Source organism: Podarcis liolepis, assembly GCF_965112155.1.
Source record: "Podarcis liolepis genome assembly, chromosome: 10".
In the NCBI taxonomy this organism is placed as follows: domain Eukaryota; kingdom Metazoa; phylum Chordata; class Lepidosauria; order Squamata; family Lacertidae; genus Podarcis; species Podarcis liolepis.
This window is the reverse complement of record NC_139562.1, coordinates 27,477,086-27,487,460: the sequence shown is the minus strand read 5'-3', so window position 1 is coordinate 27,487,460 and position 10,375 is coordinate 27,477,086. Positions and strand designations below refer to the sequence as shown.

The following is a 10,375-nucleotide window of genomic DNA, read 5'->3' as shown; positions in this document are numbered from 1 at the left end:
TGCCCTGTGATCCTTGGGTGAAGGGCGGTATAGAAATAAAAGAAATAAAATAAACAAAAACAAAGATTCAACAGTTTTGTCTTTAGACACAAAGGTAAGTTAGTTTTAAGGCTGAGCACTGATCAGCCCAATATCCTTTCAGCATCAGTTAATATAGTACTGTACACAGGAAAAGAAAAACACTCTACTCACGATTTGCTAAAACATTAAAATCAGAAGGATACAGTTCATTCTACTCACAGGGAGGTTTAATGATTGAGCACATAATTTATAAAAGGCAAGTTACAGATGCAAGAGAATATATTCCTCCCCCCCAAAAAAAATACAGGACCGAGGTACAAATGCATTTCAAAAACAAACAACATTACATAAAGCAGAAACATTATTACATAAAATCATAGTTTGAGCAATGCATTTTTGTCTCAGGATAAGGAGAAGAAAGCAACACAACATTGGACCAGCTTTGTGCCCATCAGATATTTTGGACTACAACTCCCATCATCCTCAGCCAGCATGTGGCAGCTAGGGCTGATGGGATTTGTAGTTCAAAATATCAGGGAAGGGGCATCAGGTTGCTGAAGTCTGCAGTAGACAGTACTATTACATAACACTAGGCAAAGTACCAGGAGCAACATTTATTCCTCAGTTGTCCCAGCTGGCAAGTTATCAGTCTTTATGGCTCCCTCTCGCATTTCAATATCTCTAGAAATGTTTGCTGCATTTGATTTGACTTTCTAAAGTCTTTTAAGAGTCTTTTTGTGTCACTTGTCAAGTTAGTGATGTGAGAAGAGCTGAGCTTAGATCGCCCAAACTAGGCCATCTAAGGAGGCCTTCTTCCACAAGGAAAAGGACTGTTAGTACAGGATGAGGCAGGTGCTGGTGAACGACATGGCTAATGTTCCTTCTGCTCACATGGCATACAAGCCCACACCGACTGTTGTTGCCAAGAAGAAGATGGCAAGAGCCCAACGCAGGAGCGGCGTGCTTGGTAGCATCTGCTGATGCCCCATCTGCACACGGTCACTTTCCTTTGGACCTATATTAAGAGAATGGAAATTGGTCAGGTTGGGAGCTTCGTTTCTAGAACATTCAGCAATGCTCCAGCCACGCTGATGACATCATTGGGTGCAAGGCAGGTACACTGAGCAGAGCAGCCACCAAATAATATTACAGAGCACTGATGCAGTTGAGCCAGCTGGGTGGACACAGCCTTGCAAGCGGGGGGTTACAGAAAGCAAAAGGGAGAGCCAGCATAGCGACTTTTCTGACTTTGCGTTTCAGAACTGTAAGGCTTACAGCTCTACATGTGCATCTATAGGCATAAATCTCATTCAGCAAGGTGGAATCTTATTTCATTTAAAGAACTGTGCTGTGCATTCTGCAGCACAGAAATCCTAGGGAGCTGGGCGGAAGGAGGGATTGTGAGAGAAGGAGAGACTTTTAAAATAACACTTTGGCCTCTTCAACTAACCAGGTGTCCTGGGGCCCTTAGGCGGCTGCACCCCCTGCCTCTTAGGAAGTTCATCATGGCAAAGGGGACATCCATCTGACCCCATCCGGTACCCTATAGAGCCGCAGTTGCTTCAGTGCTTGTTTTCCTCTTCCTACCCCATTCCTTTTTCCTTTTATATCATGTATATTAGATTCTGAGGCTGTGAGCCTTTCTTATTTTTCAATATATATACAACACTGAAGCACCTCATAAGAATTTATTAATGATAACTGTAGGGTCCATACACATTTTCTAATGGAAAGTGGCTATGATAGGAATCACTCCTCTTTCTATTACAGTGGTTCCTCGGGTTAAGAACTTAATTCGTTCTGGAGGTCCGTTCTTACCCTGAGGTACCACTTTAGCTAATGGGGCCTCCCACTGCCGCTGCGCGATTTCTGTTCTCATCCTGAAGCAAAGTTCTTAATCCAAGGTACTATTTCTGGGTTAGCGGAGTCTGTAACCTGAAGCGTCTATCCTCAAGAGTCTGTAACCTGAGGTACCACTGTATTTAGAAGATCCAAGGGGAAATGGAGCTAAAAGGAAGGGCGCTTGCCTTGGGAGCATAGTAGGCAAGGTCAGAAGCCAAGTTACTACTGCCAGTCATGGGCATCACAAATGGCTGCCCCTGATGGCGAGGCCCATGCCAGCACAAATATCTGTCTTGGAAAAGTGCTGTAGCTCACCTGATACCCTGGAGGGCTGCTGCCAGGCAGTGTAATGGGAAGAACTAAGCTAAATGGATCAGTGTTCTGATAAGGCAGCTTCCTAGGATGATTGCTGCAATCGGTGCGGCTAGAAGATGAGGAATGGCTCAAATTAAGAAGTTATCTTACTGTGAGTTCTGTTGATTCCTCTTGTGTGAAGGTCTAGTTTTGGTTCCTCAAGGCGAAGGTTTTCTGTGGTTTGTCCTTGGCTTGTCAGTCTCTGCAACTCCTTGAACACCTGAGATAGATCACCGTTTTGTTACTAAAAAGCACTCTCTCCCTTTTTAGGATTTTGCAAACCACCACCACCACAACCCATCTTAATAAAGTCTGAAGGTCCTCCAGTCTTCCTCACTTGCTTTCATCTTTATATTGGAGCATGTGAACATCTACCTTTCATTATAAACCTGCTGAGAAACACCGATCAAATCTTCCAGTGCATATACTGTACAAAGGGTATGGATCCTGGTCCTTGCATACATGTGTCTCCATATCCCTATGTGAGTAAGTTGCAAATGAAGAAAGATGTAGGGACAGCACCAGTTGCATCAGGAAGCTGGGCTGTGTACACACCACACATTTCCCCTTTAGGATCCTGGGAACTGTAGTTTGTTAAGGGTGTAGTTAAGAATTGTAGCATTGTGAAGGGTAAACTGCAGTTCCTAAGAACCTCTGTGAAGGATGTTCTTTAAGTGGTTGGTGTGTGTGCAGCCAAACAAAAAGTGAGCTAGCTTTTGTTTAAACCCTCCAGACTGAAGAAAGTTTCGATCTTAATGGGATTGGAACTTCTTAGTTCCTTCTGGAGAGGGAAAGAAATAATAAACCAGGCCATCCACCAACTGCGTATGTAAAGGTAAAGGTAAAGGGACCCCTGACCATTAGGTCCAGTCGTGGCTGACTCTGGGGCTGTGGCGCTCATCTCGCTTTATTGGCCGAGGGAGCCGGCATACAGCTTCTGGGTCATGTGGCCAGCATGACTAAGCCACTTCTGGCAAACCAGAGCAGCGCACGGAAACATCGTTTACCTTCCCGCTGGAGTGGTACCTATTTATCTACTTGCACTTTGACGTGCTTTCGAACTGCTAGGTTGGCAGGAGCTGGGACCAAGCAATGGGAGCTCACCCCATTGCAGGGATTCGAACCACCAACCTTCTGATCGGCAAGTCTTAGGCTCTGTGGTTTAACCCACAGCGCCACCCGCGTTCCTGCGTATGTACTTAGTTTTTAAATGCTCACTGACAAATGTTGATTCTGTTGTTGTTTAAAATTAATTTGGAGGTTGGAAGAGCTGGACTCAAGATACATCATAGCCTGTCAACAAACTCAAAGACCAATCAGGACAGACTTAAATAGCTGCTGCCTTTTAGAATTTTCAAAAGTACTGTGCCCACCACTTTTTGTCCCGACAAACCTTCGTATGACCTGTGATCCTATGGATGTAAAAGTAACTTGTAGCAACCATGTCTACTCAATTATCCTTAATTTAGTGGGGCTTACTTCCAAGTAAGTGGAGTTAGGATTTCTGCCTTACAGTTCAATCCTATCAATGTCTATTTAGATGTAAGTGACACTGATTTTAATGGGGCTAACTCCCAGGGAAGTTGACGTAGCCTGCAAAGAATGTTCCGAATTAACATTTTAAGACTGGAACAAGTATTAGTTATTTATGACACTGTTTCTGTTTGGATTTTTTCTAATAGACCAACACAGCTGCCTGCATTTTTTGTTCTCAGACTGGCTTCTACCATAACCCCATTACCAATATCATAATCATCTCCTATTTTTTCTCTTTTTGTTCAACACTGAGGCTAAGGAAAACCTGTACATAAGTCAAATGTTAGTTTATTGCTTTGTAATTGATCCTACTTATTTCAATGACTTATTTGCCTTATTTCAATGACCCTGATTCACCTTACAAAAATAAATCTCTAATCAGAAGAAGCTCGGTCAGCTCCTAGAAATGTTCACCATCTCCTAAGAGTGTCAACAGAGATGTTATTGTGACTTTCAAGAGAGTTATGGGCCTCATGGCAAAGCTGATTACTCACTTCTATATTCAGCAGGAAAGATCTCTTGGCCTCCTCAAGTATTCTCTCCTCAGTAGCTGAGTCCATGGGGAGACTGTTCATCCGCGCTCGATACAGCTGCTTGAACTTGCTGATGTTGGTGACTCCAGGGAAGTTGAAGAACGACAGCCCTTCTCCAGTGCTGGGCAGATGGAACATTTTCTGAGCGATCTTTTTCAGAATCTGACCCCCAGACAAATCTCCCAAGTATCGCGTGTAAGCATGGGCCACCAAAAGCTCAGGTTCGTACTGGCCCACGTGGTGTAGCCTGTCCACGTATTTCTGAGTTGCCTCGTGACACTGGATCTCCTTCCTCCACGTGGGGCCATAGAAATACTCCAAGTCTTCTTCCAAAGCTGCCCTGCGATTGAGCTCGTTTGGGAAATAAACAGGGGCATAGACTGGGTTGTCCTTATTCCGCTCAGACTCTTTCTCCAGGGCAACATAGACGTAGTAGAGAGAAGCCAGGTACAGCTGAAACAAAGGATGGAGAGGAGGGGAGAAGCTTAGCTGCAAAGTCTTCCTTTTGCCATAGAGTGGGGTAGGAGAGCTGAAAATAATGCCAATATATTTTGCATCTGGCAACCAATGTGCCCCTTTGGTTTCAGATAGAACATGTGTAGAAGAGTCTAAAAAGCCCAGGACACAAATTTTCACGGCCCTCTAGCGGCTATGGTGGCTCATTTACCAGAAGTCATGTATTTAGCATTAACTCTGGAAGCATATACTAGATTCTGACCAAATTAAGCCTCCTGATGTATATTGTGCTCTGATGTATATTGTGCTCCCGGAGGCTTAGTTTGCTCAGAATCGAGTATACACTTCTATGTAGAGAACCTATTGTGTTCAATCCCTGGCACCTCAGACTTGAATTAGATGGGATGGCAGTAGTTCCATGTGCTTAAACATGGAGTGCAGGGCTGGCCATACCATCCAATGCTGGCTTTGCCCTAGCAGAAAACATTTCCATTTGCACAAGGTGGGACACCCAGTTTCCACTGATCTCTCTTAACTTTGGGCCGCAGTGGGCAAAGCTAAGTTGTTGCTGCACTTGGATCCTGCCTGTAGGTTAAGGTTACCAGATTTTTTTCAATGAACCCATTGACACTTTTCAACTTCAATGGATTTTGTATGGGGACTGATTTGTAAATCCGGGAACTGTCCCTGGGAAACAGGAACATCTGGTAACCTTACTGTAGGCGTCTCATAGGCATCCAGTTGATCACTGTGAGAACAGGAAGCCAGACTAGTTGAGACACTGGTCAGATCTATTTGGGCTCTTCTTATGAGTGCCCCACCTTGTGCAGGTGAATTTTCCATCAGCAAAAAGCCACCACTGGATACAACACAGCAAATCTGTCAAATCCACCAGCACCTTCCTTTTATAGAAGCAATTGGACTTATTTCTATGTTGCTGCTTTACAAACTCTCTGGTAAAGTACTTTTTGTCCCTGTTGCAAATACAAAACGCACACACAACTAAAATACATTTTAAACATTAACCAAGTTCTATGAAAAATTTGAGGTGCTTCCAGACTGTTGATATGTTGTGGGTTCAAACACATTCCAGTAAATTCAGATTGCACCATGACAGTCAATATGGAACAAAGCCCATTCTCTCTCTTCCCTCCTCCAAATCCGATAATTTTGCCACAAGGTAAGTGGTGGGAAGAAAGGAACTGGAAATTCTGGAGTAATATTTGCATGATGCAAGGTCATCTAACGACTCCACAAACAGATGTTCACTGTAGCCAATATATAACCACCCCACAAACTTTGTGCAAACAATTCAAGATGAATGCTTGATGAACAGGTTGCCTGGAAGTGACCCTAGCTAAACACAGTAAGCAAGGCAGTGCAGCAACATATTGCCCAACCATTTGAGGCAAGTATTTTGAGACCCACACTCAAAAGGGCTCTCACATGGAAGTTATGCATGATTCCCATTCATCTCAATAGTAACTGTGGCTAACAACACATCCCTTCTACAGCTTCTTTTGACCTCAATTCAGCATCTGTGCAGGCAAGGAGAATGCAAAGGACATGCACTGGGTGAGAGAGATTCTAGCACTAGTTTAGCTGTCTGGACTGTCTGTCCCATTCTGGATCCCTGTACTCTATGTGATGATTATGGCACAGTTGGGCAAAAGAGCAGCACAGTGGGATGCAGCCACCAGTATGAGCTGGGATAGCTCAGTCAGTAGAGCATGAGACTCTTAATCTCCAGGTCGTAAGTTCGAGCCCCACATTGGGAAAAGATTCCTGCATTGCAGGGGGCTGGACTAGATAACTCTCATGGTCCCTTTCAACTCTACAAATCTATGATTCTAAGGTCAAATAGAGATGGTGCATCTGAGCCTGTTCACAACTGCCTTATGAACACACCCTAAATACCTTCACACAAAACTTCTCTTCAGTCAACCAGCAGTGCAGGCTATTATTGCACATCCCGGATAGCGACTGGGTGTGCGTTTTGACCTATATAAAGCCTTTGAAGACCTGGATTTCCACACACCTGAGAAGCGGTCGCCTTCTAAGAGGCCCATTGTGAGCTTCCACAAAGTGACCAAGAGGAAAATTTGACACCAAACACATGTCAAATGGTTTCTCTCTCTCATTCCACATTTGTGTGATCGCCTTCCCTTGACATGGATTTATATGACTGATTATCTTTCGGAACTTGATGGAGGGCCATAGCTTCGGGATAGAGGAATTGCCTTGTGGACAGGAAGTCCCAGATTCAATCCCTGCCATCTGCAAATAGAGCTGAGAGAGACTTCCCGTCTGAAACCATAGAGAACGACTGCCTGTCAATGTAAACAGTTCTGCGCTTGGTCTGGCCCAGTGTAAGGCACATCCCTATGTTCCTAAGCACCAAAATCGGTTGGGTTTTCATGGTTGAGATCAGTATCTTCTGCTTCAATACCTCTCTCTCTCTCTCTCTCTCTCTCTCTCTCTCTCTCTCTCTCTCTGTATAATTTCAGAAAGCAATGGATTGTTGAACCAACTCTTTATGACCTGCCATCTTTATGCTCTCCTTGCCCACTGCATTGGTCTGTTGTAAGAGAAACCAGCCAATCAACAAAGAACGGAAATCTCATGGCAATTATAACTGTGTTTTTGCTGGGTAATGTATAAGTCACCTCTCCAGAATTTCACCATGGCTGCTGCTACCTCCTACCCCCCCCCCCCGGCTTTGCTCAATCTGTGTTTGTGCTTCGTGCCACCTCATTCGGGACTTACGCCTAATAATTACCTCTAACTGGTTATACTAGAAGGTTCAGCTCATTAGCATTTGTTTAATAAGCTAGTTCCAGTAGCTCAGACGGGCACACTTGGAAGGCAGATTTTGCTCAAGTTCCGAAATGAACCCAGAAAATTATGCCCTTGCCTGCGGCGTGAAACAAAATGAAAATACAGCAGTTCAGCAATACACGCCCAGGAAATGAAAAAAGTGCAGTTTCTGTGAGGTCAGAGAAGGGCTAGGAAATCTTTCTGTCAAGAGCTACAATCCCTTGGGAGTGGTCTGTCAGGGCTCACACTGTTGCAGTGGGGAAAGCTGTAGTGAGTGGGGGCTAGAGCAAAAAGTGGGATGGATGGACAGCCCATCTTCTCTCTTTTTGTCACCCCTTTTCTCTCTCAGTGTGCCCCCCTCTTCTGCTCTCTTTCTGCCCCTCCTCTTCTCCCTCTCCCCTCTTTCCCCCCACTTCCTTCCCCTGCCCCAGTGGACTGCTAAGGGAAATTCAGATTGCTCTTGCCATGGCAGAGGTCTGAAGGGATCATTTGCTGGTGGTTTCTGTTCCTCTTTCTCCTCCTCCCCCTCTTCCTTCCATTGCTTTCTCTAGACCAGTGTTGGACTACAACTCCCATCATTCCTGAGCTCTGGCCTTGCTAGCTAGGGATGATGGGAGTTGTAGTTCAACAAGTCACTGATTGACAGATTTCATAAAATGTATGTCCCACTTGATTGTAAAACAAAACTCTTCGAGGTGTTTAAAGTCTTCCCCGCCCCCCACCCCCCGCTCTGGAATAAAAACTCAGGCACAGTACCTTGAATTCATGAAGTGACATCGTCCCCTTCTGGAACCGCATCATGAAATCTGTGGTTTCTGCCTGCTCATGCACCTCTTTGGTGCTTTCTTTCAGGGCTTCTGACAGGTCCTGAGACATTCTGGTGGGAGAGGGGGGGGGAATTCAGTGTTAACTTAAGCATCTTACATACCAGCACTTTTGCACAGAAGTAAACTGGCAGTCTGTGGCAAAGCAGGATAAATTAACATCCTGACAAGAAAATGGACCCCATTGTTCTTCAGCAAGGGGCTGCATACGCACCATATAATTAAAGCACATTTCCCCCCTCCAAGAATCCTGGGAACTGTAGTTTACCCACCACAGAACTACACTTCCCAACATCTATAACAAGCTACGGTTCCCAGGATTCTTGGGAGCAGAGCTATTCTGAATGTTTGGTGCCTATGCAACTAGAAATATGCAATTCAGATACCACCCCCCAAAAGTGGCATGCCTCTGAACAACAAAGTCTTTAACAAATAAGAAATGTATATTGATATAATAAGCTTTCATGAGTAGTCTAATTCTTCATACACATTAAACGTTAGCCTCAGTTGTCAGTTGTTACATGCATGCAGGCGTCAAGAGAAACAGTGATGCCATTTAACACTAAAAGTACAAATGCAAAAGTACTCTATTCGTGTCGTGAGATTTCTTCTGCCCTTCACCACACGGTCCCAGTTTGAAAAATAAAATGAAGCCATTCCACAGCAAAATCAAAATATCTGACAACAGAGGTAGGTCCCACAAAATGACGTACATTTCAAACACACTGCTCCACAGAGAATCCTGGGAGCTATAGTTTGTTGCTTGGGAACTGTAGTTCTGTACAGATTCCCGAGATTCCACGGGAAAAATAATGTGTGTAAGATGTACAGTGTATATGCAACCAGAGGCCAAGGTAAAGCGGTGCATCCTCAGCATGTGATGGAAGCCATGCCAATGAAGGTGCCAGACGGCACACACCTGGGTGAGAAGGGTGTCCAACAGTGCTGGGTGCTGCCACAGAGAATGCCCTCTCCTGGGCAACACACACACCGCACTTCCGAGGACGCTAGACCTACCAAGAGCCTGCCTCCCTCCCTGCTAATCGTAACACCTGAGAGAGTCTGTGTAAATTCCTTCGAAGGGTTGTCTCCAGCCCAGGATTGCCACTCACCTTTCAGAGCGCTGTGCCATTCTCCTCGCTTTGTTATCCTGCGGCCGCTCTCTTTCTTTCCTTCCTCTTCACTCTCGGCTCCTTGCTCCCTTTCTCGCCAGAGTTTGAGAAGCTACTGAGTTAGGCATCTGGTCTCCCCGCATCTTTCTTTATACTTTTGCTCCGAGGTCACGTGCTCAGCCCGGGGAACATCTGACTTCACTGTACAGTTCTCTTTCACTACGCACATGCACGCGCACATACTCCCCTCGATGAGGAAGCTGAACCCGGCCCTCTTCTTCCTCCTCTGGGAAAGGGAGGGAGGAGGGAGAGTCAGCTGACGCAGCTTGACAACTAAGCACAACAACAGGATGTCAAGTGAGAGACATCTCTCTCAAGAATCCTGGGCATTTTGCCCAGGCTGGTTTTAACTCCTTGTCTTCCATCTAAGTCAGGTTAACCTGGAATATTTTCAAGTATGGAATACTAGTACTGTACAAGGACTCGTGAATATCTGCCACTGCTTTCATGCAAACACTGGGGAGAAACAGCTTTTCGGTGCATTAAGTATTTTTTTTTAATCAATATGATGATTCATTTATTAATTGTGTTCCCCACCCTTCAGAACTATAGCTCAGTAGCAGAGCATCTGCCTTGGAGTCTCAGGTTCAGTCCCTGGCATCTCTGGGTACAGCTGGGAATGTCCCCCCCAAAAAACCCCTGAAGCATCAGGAAATGCCATGTTCTTTGTTCCAGCACACAATGAGATCCTCAGTTTTTCCTGATTAACCCCCTGATGTTTACTTTGGAACAAGAGTGACCATGTGTTCAATGGTGATGATTCCTATCACACCAACCCCGCCAGGAAGATGGATGGGGAGATACAGTGATACCTTGGGTT

At 45.1% G+C, this 10,375-nt stretch overlaps 1 protein-coding gene across 1 annotated transcript; it reads right to left on the bottom strand.

Moving 5' to 3' along the window:
* Window positions 1–230: 230 nt before the first annotated feature.
* Window positions 231–9,785, bottom strand: HMOX1 (heme oxygenase 1). The gene is made up of 5 exons (XM_083462241.1): window positions 9,496–9,785; window positions 8,316–8,436; window positions 4,248–4,739; window positions 2,329–2,437; window positions 231–1,036 (listed from the first exon to the last, which is right to left on the bottom strand). The coding sequence occupies exons 1-5, from the start codon at window positions 9,513–9,515 to the stop codon at window positions 909–911; spliced, it is 870 nt and encodes a 289-aa protein (XP_083318367.1). The 5' UTR covers window positions 9,516–9,785; the 3' UTR covers window positions 231–908.
* Window positions 9,786–10,375: the final 590 nt, after the last annotated feature.